We start from the raw sequence: 17,552 nt of genomic DNA on the forward strand, positions 1-17,552 counted from the left end.
CCCGGATCTCAGCGGGGCACTGGGCAAAGAATTGTTCTTTTAGGATGACCTGCAGGAAGGTCTCCCAAGATAAGGCCTCCTCTGCCTCCAGCCAGCGATTACATATTTGTTTGAGTCTATGAGCATATATCTTAAAAGACACTTCCCCATCACAGGCTAAAGCACGGAACTGAGTCCTGTAAGTGTCTGGGGTCACAGCATAATGTTCTAGAATAGTCTGTTTAATATCCGCATACTCACAGTTCCACCGAGGGTCCATAGCTCTATAGGCTTCAGCAGCTCCCCCCTCTAGGAGCCCAACCAGATGCCGGACACGCTCCCTGTCCGGGACTTCCATTAATCGACACTGATGCTCAAAGTCCTGGAAGAAGCCCTCAATGTCGCCTGCAGCCTCATTAAGCGGCTTAAAGTCTTTGCGGGACACCCTGGGAAGTTCCCTCATGATGGGTGCTGGGGTTACAGTCTGTCTGGAACCTCTCGCGGCTTCCACAGCGAGCTCCTTATCCAGCAGTGCCATCTCCTCCATCCTGCGCTCCTTCTCTTTAGCTCCACGCATGGCCTCCCTCTTATCTTCTATGGTGGCCTCATCTCCAAGCAGTGCCATCTCCTCCTTGTACCACACAACCCATTGACTTTTTTGGGTATTCACCTCCGGCTGCCGTCTTTCTTCCGTTTGCTGTGAGGATCCTTCCTCCACGTCATTTTGCGAACAGACTCCTTCTAGCGCCTCAATCAGCTGCTCCTTGGAGAGTCCTTTGAAACGAACTCCTACTTCACGGGCCTTTGATTGCAGGCTCCCCAAAGTCCAGGTCTTGTACTCTGCAGTGCTGGTTCCTGATGTTGAGCCATTGTCCTCCATTCCTTCTGCTCTGATCCCAGCGCTGCCAACCAGTTTGTGACGGGGTGTACATCAGAGCAAAGAGAGACAACAGGCCGAGGATGATCCAACAGGTTTACTAACAGGAATACAGGAACAGCACACGACAAGTCCAAATAAAACAGATTCGGGGAAACCTCCCGATAATCCAAAGTGCCAGATCACAACGTAATAGTCCTTTTCAGAGTCCCAGAGAGTTCCACACAATCCCACGAGCCGCCACACAGGCCTAGCTCCGTCCGTGTCCACAGCCACCCAGGCTGGGGCTCCTGCTCTCTTCAAGTTTCAGCTCACTCTGAAGTTACAAAAAGGGAAATGCATTGTCTGTGCTGCTTGACCAGCCCACCATGTTTGTTCAGGGGGTAGGGGTCACACATCCTATCATCAATGGTTTGGTCCATCACAGGGCTCCAATATGTCTGCCAGCCACAGTAGATGAAGGGATCCCCTGCTGTAAAGAACAATGACTATTCCTTCACTGGCCAATGCAATTACAGATTAGATACACAACTCTGGAAAGAAGAGGACAGGCTATTTACATAATCACATTAGATGCCAAGACTACAATTGTATGAGAGAGACACATTGAGACCAGTAGCTCCCCCAAGAAAATACATGAATTACAACTAATACAACCAGGGAAATATACATATCATGACATAGTATCACAGCATATACAGTGAGAGGGTAAATTACATCTTCACAACACTCCCCCATGTAATATCACACGTGTAATATAGACACTCCCCCGTGTAATATCACACGTGTAATACAGACACTCCCCCGTGTAGTATCACACGTGTAATGCAGACACTCCCCCGTGTAATATTACACGTGTAGTACAGACACTCCCCCGTGTAATATCACAAGTGTAATACTGACACTCCCCCGTGTAATATCACACGTGTAATGCAGACACTCCCCCCGTGTAATATCACACGAGTAATACAGACACTCCCCCGTGTAATATTACACGTGTAATACAGACACTCCCCTGTGTAATATCACACGTGTAATACAGACGCTCCCCCCGTGTAATATCACACGTGTAATACAGACACTCCCCTGTGTAATATCACACATGTAATGCAGACACTCCCCCGTGTAATATCACACGTGTAATACAGACACTTCCCCCCGTGTAATATCACACGTGTCATACAGACACTCCTCCGTGTAATATCACTTGTGTAATACAGACACTCCCCCGTGTAATATCACACGTGTAATACAGACACTCCCCTGTGTAATCTCACACGTGTAATACAGACGCTCCCCCGTGTAATATCACACGTGTAATACAGACACTCCCCCGTGTAATATCACACGTGTAATACAGACACTCCCCCGTGTAATATCACATGTGTAATACAGATACTCACCTGTGTAATATCACACGTGTAATGCAGACACTCCCCCGTGTAATATCACACGTGTAATACAGACACTCCCCTGTGTAATATCACACGCGTAATACAGACACTCCCCCGTGTAATATCACACGTGTAATACAGACACTTCCCCCCATTTAATATCACACGTGTAATACAGACACCCCCCTGTGTAATATCACACGTGTAATACAGACTCTCCCCCCATGTAATATCACACATGTAATACAGACAGTTCCCTGTGTAATATCACACGTGTAATACAGACACTCCCCCTGTGTAATATCACACGTGTAATACAGACACTCCCCCGTGTAATATATCACGTGTAATACAGAGTCTCCCCCCGTGTAATATCACACGTGTAATACAGACAGTTCCCTGTGTAATATCACACGTGTAACACAGACACTCCCCCCATGTAACATTACATGTGTAATACAGACACTCCCCCCGTGTAATATCACACGTGTAATACTGACGCTCCCCCCTGTAATATCACACGTGTAATACAGACACTCCCCCGTGTAATATTACTCCCCCTGTGTAATATCACACGTGTAATACAGACGCTCCCCCGTATATTATCACACATGTAATACAGACGCTCCCCCATGTAATATCACACGTGTAATACAGACACTCCCCCGTGTAATATCACACGTGTAATACAGACACTCCCCCGTGTAATATCACACATGTAATACAGACTCCCTCTGTGTAATATCACATGTGTAATACAGACACTCCCCCGTGTAATATCACATGTGTAATACAGACACTCCTCCCTGTAAAATCACACGTGTAATACAGACACTCCCCGTGTAATATCGCACGTGTAATACAGACTCCCCCTGTGTAATATCACACTTGTAATACAGACGCTCCCCCGTGTAATATCACACGTGTAATACAGACACTCCCCCGTGTAATATCACACGTGTAATACAGACTCCCCCTCGTGTAATATCACACGTGTAATACAGACGTTCCCCCGTGTAATATCACACGTGTAATACAGACACTCCCCCGTGTAATATCATACGTGTAATACAGACACTCCCCCCGTGTAATATCACACGTTTAATACAGACGCTCCCCCGGGTAATATCACACGTGTAATACACACTCCCCCCGTGTAATATCACACGTTTAATACAGACGCTCCCCCGTGTAATATCACACGGGTAATACAGACACTCCCCCTGTGTAATATTACATGTGTAATTCAGACACTCCCCCGTGTAATATCACACATGTAATACAGACACTCCCCCATGTAATATCACACGTGTAATATAGACACTCCCCCGTGTAATATCACACGTGTAATACAGACACTCCCCCGTGTAGTATCACACGTGTAATGCAGACACTCCCCCCGTGTAATATCACACGTGTAGTACAGACACTCCCCCGTGTAATATTACACGTGTAGTACAGACACTCCCCCGTGTAATATCACAAGTGTAATACTGACACTCCCCCGTGTAATATCACACGTGTAATGCAGACACTCCCCCCGTGTAATATCACACGAGTAATACAGACAATCCCCCGTGTAATATCACACGTGTAATACAGACACTCCCCTGTGTAATATCACACGTGTAATACAGACGCTCCCCCCGTGTAATATCACACGTGTAATACAGACACTCCCCTGTGTAATATCACACATGTAATGCAGACACTCCCCCGTGTAATATCACACGTGTAATACAGACACTTCCCCCCGTGTAATATCACACGTGTCATACAGACACTCCTCCGTGTAATATCACTTGTGTAATACAGACACTCCCCCGTGTAATATCACACGTGTAATACAGACACTCCCCTGTGTAATATCACACGTGTAATACAGACGCTCCCCCCGTGTAATATCACATGTGTAATACAGATACTCACCTGTGTAATATCACACGTGTAATGCAGACACTCCCCCGTGTAATATCACACGTGTAATACAGACACTTCCTCCCGTTTAATATCACACGTGTAATACAGACACTCCCCTGTGTAATATCACACGTGTAATACAGACACTCCCCCGTGTAATATCACAGTGTAATACAGACAGTTCCCTGTGTAATATCACACGTGTAACACAGACACTCCCCCCATGTAACATTACATGTGTAATACAGACACTCCCCCCGTGTAATATCACACGTGTAATACTGACGCTCCCCCCTGTAATATCACACGTGTAATACAGACACTCCCCCGTGTAATATTACTCCCCCTGTGTAATATCACACGTGTAATACAGACGCTCCCCCGTATATTATCACACGTGTAATACAGACGCTCCCCCATGTAATATCACACGTGTAATACAGACGCTCCCCCCGTGTAATATCACATGTGTAATACAGATACTCACCTGTGTAATATCACACGTGTAATGCAGACACTCCCCCGTGTAATATCACACGTGTAATACAGACACTCCCCTGTGTAATATCACACGTGTAATACAGACACTCCCCCGTGTAATATCACACGTGTAATACAGACACTCCCCTGTGTAATATCACACGTGTAATACAGACACTCCCCCGTGTAATATCACACGTGTAATACAGACACTTCCTCCCGTTTAATATCACACGTGTAATACAGACACTCCCCTGTGTAATATCACACGTGTAATACAGACACTCCCCCGTGTAATATCACAGTGTAATACAGACAGTTCCCTGTGTAATATCACACGTGTAACACAGACACTCCCCCCATGTAACATTACATGTGTAATACAGACGCTCCCCCGTGTAATATCACACGTGTAATACAGACACTTCCTCCCGTTTAATATCACACGTGTAATACAGACACTCCCCTGTGTAATATCACACGTGTAATACAGACACTCCCCCCGTGTAATATCACACGTGTAATACTGACGCTCCCCCCTGTAATATCACACGTGTAATACAGACACTCCCCCGTGTAATATTACTCCCCCTGTGTAATATCACACGTGTAATACAGACGCTCCCCCGTATATTATCACACGTGTAATACAGACGCTCCCCCATGTAATATCACACGTGTAATACAGACGCTCCCCCCGTGTAATATCACATGTGTAATACAGATACTCACCTGTGTAATATCACACGTGTAATGCAGACACTCCCCCGTGTAATATCACACGTGTAATACAGACACTCCCCTGTGTAATATCACACGTGTAATACAGACACTCCCCCGTGTAATATCACACGTGTAATACAGACACTTCCTCCCGTTTAATATCACACGTGTAATACAGACACTCCCCTGTGTAATATCACACGTGTAATACAGACACTCCCCCGTGTAATATCACAGTGTAATACAGACAGTTCCCTGTGTAATATCACACGTGTAACACAGACACTCCCCCCATGTAACATTACATGTGTAATACAGACACTCCCCTGTGTAATATCACACGTGTAATACAGACACTCCCCCCGTGTAATATCACACGTGTAATACTGACGCTCCCCCCTGTAATATCACACGTGTAATACAGACACTCCCCCGTGTAATATTACTCCCCCTGTGTAATATCACACGTGTAATACAGACGCTCCCCCGTATATTATCACACGTGTAATACAGACGCTCCCCCATGTAATATCACACGTGTAATACAGACGCTCCCCCCGTGTAATATCACATGTGTAATACAGATACTCACCTGTGTAATATCACACGTGTAATGCAGACACTCCCCCGTGTAATATCACACGTGTAATACAGACACTCCCCTGTGTAATATCACACGTGTAATACAGACACTCCCCCGTGTAATATCACACGTGTAATACAGACACTTCCTCCCGTTTAATATCACACGTGTAATACAGACACTCCCCTGTGTAATATCACACGTGTAATACAGACACTCCCCCGTGTAATATCACAGTGTAATACAGACAGTTCCCTGTGTAATATCACACGTGTAACACAGACACTCCCCCCATGTAACATTACATGTGTAATACAGACACTCCCCCCGTGTAATATCACACGTGTAATACTGACGCTCCCCCCTGTAATATCACACGTGTAATACAGACACTCCCCCGTGTAATATTACTCCCCCTGTGTAATATCACACGTGTAATACAGACGCTCCCCCGTATATTATCACACGTGTAATACAGACGCTCCCCCATGTAATATCACACGTGTAATACAGACACTCCCCCGTGTAATATCACACGTGTAATACAGACACTCCCCCGTGTAATATCACACATGTAATATAGACTCCCTCTGTGTAATATCACATGTGTAATACAGACACTCCCCCGTGTAATATCACACATGTAATACATACACTCCCCCGTGTAATATCACATGTGTAATACAGACTCCCCCTGTGTAATATCACACGTGTAATACAGACGCTCTCCATGTAATATCACATGTGTAATACAGACACTCCCCCGTGTAATATCACAGGTGTAATACAGACACTCCCCCCCGTGTAATATCACACGTGTAATACAGACACTCCCCCGTGTAATATCACACGTGTAATACAGACACTCCCCCGTGTAATATTACTTGTGTAATACAGACACTCCCCCATGTAATATCACACATGCAATACAGACACTCCCCCGTGTAATATCACACGTGTAATACAGACTCCCCTCCATGTAATATCACACGTGTAATACAGACCCTCCCCCGCGTAATATCACATGTGCAATACAGACGCTCACCTGTGTAATATCACACGTGTAATACAGACACTCCCCCGTGTAATATTACACGTGTAATACAGACTCCCCCTGTGTAATATCACACGTGTAATACAGACGCTCCCCCGTGTAATATCACACATGTAATACAGACTCCCCCCCTTGTAATATCACACGTGCAATACAGACGCAGACACTCCCCCGTGTAATATCACACGTGTAATGCAGACACTCCCCCCGTGTAATTTCACACGTGTAATACAGACACTCCCCATGTAATATCACACGTGTAATACAGACACTACCCCCGTGTAATATCACACGTGTAATACAGACACTCCCCCGTGTAATATCACACGTTTAATACAGACGCTCCCCCGTGTAATATCACACGGGTAATACAGACACTCCCCCTGTGTAATATCACATGTGTAATTCAGACACTCCCCCGTGTAATATCACACATGTAATACAGACACTCCCCCATGTAATATCACACGTGTAATATAGACACTCCCCCGTGTAATATCACACGTGTAATACAGACACTCCCCCGTGTAGTATCACACGTGTAATGCAGACACTCCCCCCGTGTAATATCACACGTGTAGTACAGACACTCCCCCGTGTAATATTACACGTGTAGTACAGACACTCCCCCGTGTAATATCACAAGTGTAATACTGACACTCCCCCGTGTAATATCACACGTGTAATGCAGACACTCCCCCCGTGTAATATCACACGAGTAATACAGACAATCCCCCGTGTAATATCACACGTGTAATACAGACACTCCCCTGTGTAATATCACACGTGTAATACAGACGCTCCCCCCGTGTAATATCACACGTGTAATACAGACACTCCCCTGTGTAATATCACACATGTAATGCAGACACTCCCCCGTGTAATATCACACGTGTAATACAGACACTTCCCCCCGTGTAATATCACACGTGTCATACAGACACTCCTCCGTGTAATATCACTTGTGTAATACAGACACTCCCCCGTGTAATATCACACGTGTAATACAGACACTCCCCTGTGTAATATCACACGTGTAATACAGACGCTCCCCCCGTGTAATATCACATGTGTAATACAGATACTCACCTGTGTAATATCACACGTGTAATGCAGACACTCCCCCGTGTAATATCACACGTGTAATACAGACACTTCCTCCCGTTTAATATCACACGTGTAATACAGACACTCCCCTGTGTAATATCACACGTGTAATACAGACACTCCCCCGTGTAATATCACAGTGTAATACAGACAGTTCCCTGTGTAATATCACACGTGTAACACAGACACTCCCCCCATGTAACATTACATGTGTAATACAGACACTCCCCCCGTGTAATATCACACGTGTAATACTGACGCTCCCCCCTGTAATATCACACGTGTAATACAGACACTCCCCCGTGTAATATTACTCCCCCTGTGTAATATCACACGTGTAATACAGACGCTCCCCCGTATATTATCACACGTGTAATACAGACGCTCCCCCATGTAATATCACACGTGTAATACAGACGCTCCCCCCGTGTAATATCACATGTGTAATACAGATACTCACCTGTGTAATATCACACGTGTAATGCAGACACTCCCCCGTGTAATATCACACGTGTAATACAGACACTCCCCTGTGTAATATCACACGTGTAATACAGACACTCCCCCGTGTAATATCACACGTGTAATACAGACACTCCCCTGTGTAATATCACACGTGTAATACAGACACTCCCCCGTGTAATATCACACGTGTAATACAGACACTTCCTCCCGTTTAATATCACACGTGTAATACAGACACTCCCCTGTGTAATATCACACGTGTAATACAGACACTCCCCCGTGTAATATCACAGTGTAATACAGACAGTTCCCTGTGTAATATCACACGTGTAACACAGACACTCCCCCCCATGTAACATTACATGTGTAATACAGACGCTCCCCCGTGTAATATCACACGTGTAATACAGACACTTCCTCCCATTTAATATCACACGTGTAATACAGACACTCCCCTGTGTAATATCACACGTGTAATACAGACACTCCCCCCGTGTAATATCACACGTGTAATACTGACGCTCCCCCCTGTAATATCACACGTGTAATACAGACACTCCCCCGTGTAATATTACTCCCCCTGTGTAATATCACACGTGTAATACAGACGCTCCCCCGTATATTATCACACGTGTAATACAGACGCTCCCCCATGTAATATCACACGTGTAATACAGACGCTCCCCCCGTGTAATATCACATGTGTAATACAGATACTCACCTGTGTAATATCACACGTGTAATGCAGACACTCCCCCGTGTAATATCACACGTGTAATACAGACACTCCCCTGTGTAATATCACACGTGTAATACAGACACTCCCCCGTGTAATATCACACGTGTAATACAGACACTTCCTCCCGTTTAATATCACACGTGTAATACAGACACTCCCCTGTGTAATATCACACGTGTAATACAGACACTCCCCCGTGTAATATCACAGTGTAATACAGACAGTTCCCTGTGTAATATCACACGTGTAACACAGACACTCCCCCCATGTAACATTACATGTGTAATACAGACACTCCCCCCGTGTAATATCACACGTGTAATACTGACGCTCCCCCCTGTAATATCACACGTGTAATACAGACACTCCCCCGTGTAATATTACTCCCCCTGTGTAATATCACACGTGTAATACAGACGCTCCCCCGTATATTATCACACGTGTAATACAGACGCTCCCCCATGTAATATCACACGTGTAATACAGACACTCCCCCGTGTAATATCACACGTGTAATACAGACACTCCCCCGTGTAATATCACACATGTAATATAGACTCCCTCTGTGTAATATCACATGTGTAATACAGACACTCCCCCGTGTAATATCACACATGTAATACAGACTCCCCCGTGTAATATCACACGTGTAATACAGACACTCCCCTGTGTAATATCACACGTGTAATACAGACTCCCCCTGTGTAATATCACACGTGTAATACAGACGCTCTCCATGTAATATCACATGTGTAATACAGACACTCCCCCGTGTAATATCACATGTGTAATACAGACTCCCCCTGTGTAATATCACACGTGTAATACAGACGCTCTCCATGTAATATCACATGTGTAATACAGACACTCCCCCGTGTAATATCACAGGTGTAATACAGACACTCCCCCCCGTGTAATATCACACGTGTAATACAGACACTCCCCCGTGTAATATCACACGTGTAATACAGACACTCCCCCGTGTAATATTACTTGTGTAATACAGACACTCCCCCATGTAATATCACACATGCAATACAGACACTCCCCCGTGTAATATCACATGTGTAATACAGACCCTCCCCCGCGTAATATCACATGTGCAATACAGACGCTCACCTGTGTAATATCACACGTGTAATACAGACACTCCCCCGTGTAATATTACACGTGTAATACAGACTCCCCCTGTGTAATATCACACGTGTAATACAGACGCTCCCCCGTGTAATATCACACATGTAATACAGACTCCCCCCCTTGTAATATCACACGTGCAATACAGACGCAGACACTCCCCCGTGTAATATCACACGTGTAATGCAGACACTCCCCCCGTGTAATTTCACACGTGTAATACAGACACTCCCCATGTAATATCACACGTGTAATACAGACACTACCCCCGTGTAATATCACACGTGTAATACAGACACTCCCCCGTGTAATATCACACGTGTAATACAGATACTCCCCCGTGTAATATCACTCGTGTAATACAGACACTCCCCCGTGTAATATCATACGTGTAATACAGAGACTCCCCCGTGTAATATCACACGTGTAATACAGACACTCCCCTGTGTAATATCACACGTGTAATACAGACACTCCCCCGTGTAATATCACTTGTGTAATACAGACGCTCCCCCGTGTAATATCACACGTGTAATACAGACACTCCCCCCGTGTAACATCACACGTGTAATACAGACACTCCCCTGTGTAATATCACACGCGTAATACAGACACTCCCCCGTGTAATATCACACGTGTTATACAGACACTCCCCCCGTGTAATATCACACGTGTAATACAGACACTCCCCCCATGTAATATCACACGTGTAATACAGAGACTCCCCCGTGTAATATCACACGTGTAATACAGACAATCCCCCGTGTAATATCACACGTGTAATACAGACGCTCCCCCCGTGTAATATCACATGTGTAATACAGATACTCACCTGTGTAATATCACACGTGTAATGCAGACACTCCCCCGTGTAATATCACACGTGTAATACAGACACTTCCTCCCGTTTAATATCACACGTGTAATACAGACACTCCCCTGTGTAATATCACACGTGTCATACAGACACTCCCCCGTGTAATATCACAGTGTAATACAGACAGTTCCCTGTGTAATATCACACGTGTAACACAGACACTCCCCCCATGTAACATTACATGTGTAATACAGACACTCCCCCCGTGTAATATCACACGTGTAATACTGACGCTCCCCCCTGTAATATCACACGTGTAATACAGACACTCCCCCGTGTAATATTACTCCCCCTGTGTAATATCACACGTGTAATACAGACGCTCCCCCGTATATTATCACACGTGTAATACAGACGCTCCCCCATGTAATATCACACGTGTAATACAGACGCTCCCCCCGTGTAATATCACATGTGTAATACAGATACTCACCTGTGTAATATCACACGTGTAATGCAGACACTCCCCCGTGTAATATCACACGTGTAATACAGACACTCCCCTGTGTAATATCACACGTGTAATACAGACACTCCCCCGTGTAATATCACACGTGTAATACAGACACTCCCCTGTGTAATATCACACGTGTAATACAGACACTCCCCCGTGTAATATCACTTGTGTAATACAGACACTTCCTCCCGTTTAATATCACACGTGTAATACAGACACTCCCCTGTGTAATATCACACGTGTAATACAGACACTCACCCGTGTAATATCACAGTGTAATACAGACAGTTCCCTGTGTAATATCACACGTGTAACACAGACACTCCCCCCCATGTAACATTACATGTGTAATACAGACGCTCCCCCGTGTAATATCACACGTGTAATACAGACACTTCCTCCCGTTTAATATCACACGTGTAATACAGACACTCCCCTGTGTAATATCACACGTGTAATACAGACACTCCCCCCGTGTAATATCACACGTGTAATACTGACGCTCCCCCCTGTAATATCACACGTGTAATACAGACACTCCCCCGTGTAATATTACTCCCCCTGTGTAATATCACACGTGTAATACAGACGCTCCCCCGTATATTATCACACGTGTAATACAGACGCTCCCCCATGTAATATCACACGTGTAATACAGACGCTCCCCCCGTGTAATATCACATGTGTAATACAGATACTCACCTGTGTAATATCACACGTGTAATGCAGACACTCCCCCGTGTAATATCACACGTGTAATACAGACACTCCCCTGTGTAATATCACACGTGTAATACAGACACTCCCCCGTGTAATATCACACGTGTAATACAGACACTTCCTCCCGTTTAATATCACACGTGTAATACAGACACTCCCCTGTGTAATATCACACGTGTAATACAGACACTCCCCCGTGTAATATCACAGTGTAATACAGACAGTTCCCTGTGTAATATCACACGTGTAACACAGACACTCCCCCCATGTAACATTACATGTGTAATACAGACACTCCCCCCGTGTAATATCACACGTGTAATACTGACGCTCCCCCCTGTAATATCACACGTGTAATACAGACACTCCCCCGTGTAATATTACTCCCCCTGTGTAATATCACACATGTAATACAGACGCTCCCCCGTATATTATCACACGTGTAATACAGACGCTCCCCCATGTAATATCACACGTGTAATACAGACACTCCCCCGTGTAATATCACACGTGTAATACAGACACTCCCCCGTGTAATATCACACATGTAATATAGACTCCCTCTGTGTAATATCACATGTGTAATACAGACACTCCCCCGTGTAATATCACACATGTAATACATACACTCCCCCGTGTAATATCACATGTGTAATACAGACTCCCCCTGTGTAATATCACACGTGTAATACAGACGCTCTCCATGTAATATCACATGTGTAATACAGACACTCCCCCGTGTAATATCACAGGTGTAATACAGACACTCCCCCCCGTGTAATATCACACGTGTAATACAGACACTCCCCCGTGTAATATCACACGTGTAATACAGACACTCCCCCGTGTAATATTACTTGTGTAATACAGACACTCCCCCATGTAATATCACACATGCAATACAGACACTCCCCCGTGTAATATCACACGTGTAATACAGACTCCCCTCCATGTAATATCACACGTGTAATACAGACCCTCCCCCGCGTAATATCACATGTGCAATACAGACGCTCACCTGTGTAATATCACACGTGTAATACAGACACTCCCCCGTGTAATATTACACGTGTAATACAGACTCCCCCTGTGTAATATCACACGTGTAATACAGACGCTCCCCCGTGTAATATCACACATGTAATACAGACTCCCCCCCTTGTAATATCACACGTGCAATACAGACGCAGACACTCCCCCGTGTAATATCACACGTGTAATGCAGACACTCCCCCCGTGTAATTTCACACGTGTAATACAGACACTCCCCATGTAATATCACACGTGTAATACAGACACTACCCCCGTGTAATATCACACGTGTAATACAGACACTCCCCCGTGTAATATCACACGTGTAATACAGATACTCCCCCGTGTAATATCACTCGTGTAATACAGACACTCCCCCGTGTAATATCATACGTGTAATACAGAGACTCCCCCGTGTAATATCACACGTGTAATACAGACACTCCCCTGTGTAATATCACACGTGTAATACAGACACTCCCCCGTGTAATATCACTTGTGTAATACAGACGCTCCCCCGTGTAATATCACACGTGTAATACAGACACTCCCCCCGTGTAACATCACACGTGTAATACAGACACTCCCCTGTGTAATATCACACGCGTAATACAGACACTCCCCCGTGTAATATCACACGTGTTATACAGACACTCCCCCCGTGTAATATCACACGTGTAATACAGACACTCCCCCCATGTAATATCACACGTGTAATACAGAGACTCCCCCGTGTAATATCACACGTGTAATACAGACAATCCCCCGTGTAATATCACACGTGTAATACAGACACTCCCCCGTGTAATATCACAAGTGTTATACAGACACTCCCCGTGTAATATCACACGTGTAATGCAGACGCTCCCCCGTGTAATATCACACGTGTAATACAGACACTCCCCCGTGTAATATCATACGTGTAATACAGAGACTCCCCCGTGTAATATCACACGTGTAATACAGACACTCCCCTGTGTAATATCACACGTGTAATACAGACACTCCCCCGTGTAATATCACTTGTGTAATACAGACGCTCCCCCGTGTAATATCACACGTGTAATACAGACACTCCCCCCGTGTAACATCACACGTGTAATACAGACACTCCCCTGTGTAATATCACACGCGTAATACAGACACTCCCCCGTGTAATATCACATGTGTTATACAGACACTCCCCCCGTGTAATATCACACGTGTAATACAGACACTCCCCCCATGTAATATCACACGTGTAATACAGAGACTCCCCCGTGTAATATCACACGTGTAATACAGACAATCCCCCGTGTAATATCACACGTGTAATACAGACACTCCCCCGTGTAATATCACAAGTGTTATACAGACACTCCCCGTGTAATATCACACGTGTAATGCAGACGCTCCCCCGTGTAATATCACACGTGTAATACAGACAATCCCCCGTGTAATATCACAAGTGTTATACAGACACTCCCCGTGTAATATCACACGTGTAATGCAGACGCTCCCCCGTGTAATATCACACGTGTAATACAGACACTCCCCCGTGTAATATCATACGTGTAATACAGAGACTCCCCCGTGTAATATCACACGTGTAATACAGACACTCCCCTGTGTAATATCACACGTGTAATACAGACACTCCCCCGTGTAATATCACTTGTGTAATACAGACGCTCCCCCGTGTAATATCACACGTGTAATACAGACACTCCCCCCGTGTAACATCACACGTGTAATACAGACACTCCCCTGTGTAATATCACACGCGTAATACAGACACTCCCCCGTGTAATATCACACGTGTTATACAGACACTCCCCCCGTGTAATATCACACGTGTAATACAGACACTCCCCGCATGTAATATCACACGTGTAATACAGAGACTCCCCCGTGTAATATCACACGTGTAATACAGACAATCCCCCGTGTAATATCACACGTGTAATACAGACACTCCCCCGTGTAATATCACAAGTGTTATACAGACACTCCCCGTGTAATATCACACGTGTAATGCAGACGCTCCCCCGTGTAATATCACACGTGTAATACAGACAATCCCCTGTGTAATATCTCACGTGTAATACAGACACTCCCCATGTAATATCACACGTGTAATACAGACACTCCCCCGTGTAATATCACATGTGTAATACAGACACTCCCCCCGTGTAATATCACACGTGTAATACAGACACTCCCCCGTGTAATATCACACGTGTAATACAAACGCTCCCCCTGTGTAATATCACACGTGTAATACAGACACATCCCCCGTGTAATATCACATGTGTAATACAGACACATCCCCCTGTGTAATATCAGACGTGTAATACAGACACTCCCCCCGTGTAATATCACATGTGTAATACAGACGCTCCCCCGTGTAATATCACACGTGTAATACAGACACTCCCCCGTGTAATATCACACGTGTAATACAGACACTCCCCCTGTGTAATATCATACGTGTAATACAGACACTCCCCCCGTGTAATATCACATGTGTAATACAGACACTCCCCCGTGTAATATCACACGTGTAATACAGACACTCCCCCGTGTAATATCACGCGTATAATACAGACACTCCCCGTGTAATATCACACGTGTAATACAGACACTCCCCTGTGTAATATCACGCGTATAATACAGACACTCCCCGTGTAATATCACACGTGTAATACAGACCCTTTACCGTGTAATATCACACGTGTAATATAGACACTCCCCCGTGTAATATCACACGTGTAATACAGACACTCCCCCGTGTAATATCACACGTGTATTACAGACACTCCCCCATGTAATATCACATGTGTAATACAGACACTCCCCCCCCCCCCGTGTAATGTCACACATGTAATACAGACACTCTCCCCCCGTGTAATATCACACGTGTAATACAGACACTCCCCCGTGTAATATCACACGTGTAATACGGATGGTCACGCTTTTTTCTGTCCACCAGTAAATAATGATGACTTTTTCAGGCTTGGCGTCTGGTCTGGTACCGATGTATGTGGGGGAGATTTCTCCAACTCACCTCCGGGGGGCGCTGGGCACCCTGCATCAGCTGTCTCTGGTGATAGGAATATTAGTTGCGCAGGTAATACATGATCTAATTATTATTTCTATTATTATTATATCATAGTTCATTTGTTTCTGAAAATATTACATATTTTTCCCCTGTATTATCCTGTATCCTCTGTATTATACTGTATCCTCTGTATTATACTGTATTATCCTGTATCCTCTGTATTATACTGTATCCTCTGTATTATACTGTATTATCCTGTATCCTCTGTATTATCCTGTATTATACTGTATTATCCTGTATCCTCTGTATTATCCGGTATCCTCTGTATTATCCTGTATTATACTGTATTATCCGGTATCCTCTGTATTATCCTGTATTATACTGTATTATCCTGTATCCTCTGTATTATCCTGTATTATACTGTATTATCCTGTATCCTCTGTATTATCCGGTATCCTCTGTATTATCCTGTATTATCCTGTGTCCTCTGTATTATCCTGTATCCTCTGCATTATCCTGTATTCTCTGCATTATCCTGTATTATCCTGTATCCTCTGTATTATACTGTATTATCCTGTATTATCCTGTATCCTCTGTATTATACTGTATCCTCTGTATTATACTGTATTATCCTGTATCCTCTGTATTATCCGGTATCCTCTGTATTATCCTGTATTATCCTGTGTCCTCTGTATTATCCTGTATCCTATGCATTATCCTGTATTCTCTGCATTATCCTGTATTATCCTGTATCCTCTGTATTATACTGTATTATCCTGTATTATCCTGTATCCTCTGTATTATACTGTATTATCCTGTATCCTCTGTATTATCCTGTATCCTCTGCATTATCCTGTATTCTCTGCATTATCCTGTATTATCCTGTATCCTCTGTATTATACTGTATTATCCTGTATTATCCTGTATCCTCTGTATTATCCTGTATTATCCTGTATCCTCTGTATTAT

The 17,552-nt window shown here is 44.5% G+C and overlaps 1 protein-coding gene across 4 annotated transcripts in view; it reads left to right on the forward strand.

Annotated features, from left to right (window-relative positions):
- SLC2A4 (solute carrier family 2 member 4) overlaps positions 1 to 17,552 on the forward strand; it is a 322,167-nt gene that overhangs the window by 248,065 nt on the left and 56,550 nt on the right. For all 4 annotated transcript variants that reach the window (XM_075346784.1, XM_075346782.1, XM_075346783.1 and 1 more), the window contains one exon: positions 16,538 to 16,653. In XM_075346784.1, the coding sequence (XP_075202899.1) occupies positions 16,538 to 16,653 (116 nt within the window). The remainder of the gene's footprint in view (positions 1 to 16,537; positions 16,654 to 17,552) is intronic.

The sequence above is a fragment of the Anomaloglossus baeobatrachus genome, chromosome 4 (assembly GCF_048569485.1).
Source record: "Anomaloglossus baeobatrachus isolate aAnoBae1 chromosome 4, aAnoBae1.hap1, whole genome shotgun sequence".
Taxonomy (NCBI): domain Eukaryota; kingdom Metazoa; phylum Chordata; class Amphibia; order Anura; family Aromobatidae; genus Anomaloglossus; species Anomaloglossus baeobatrachus.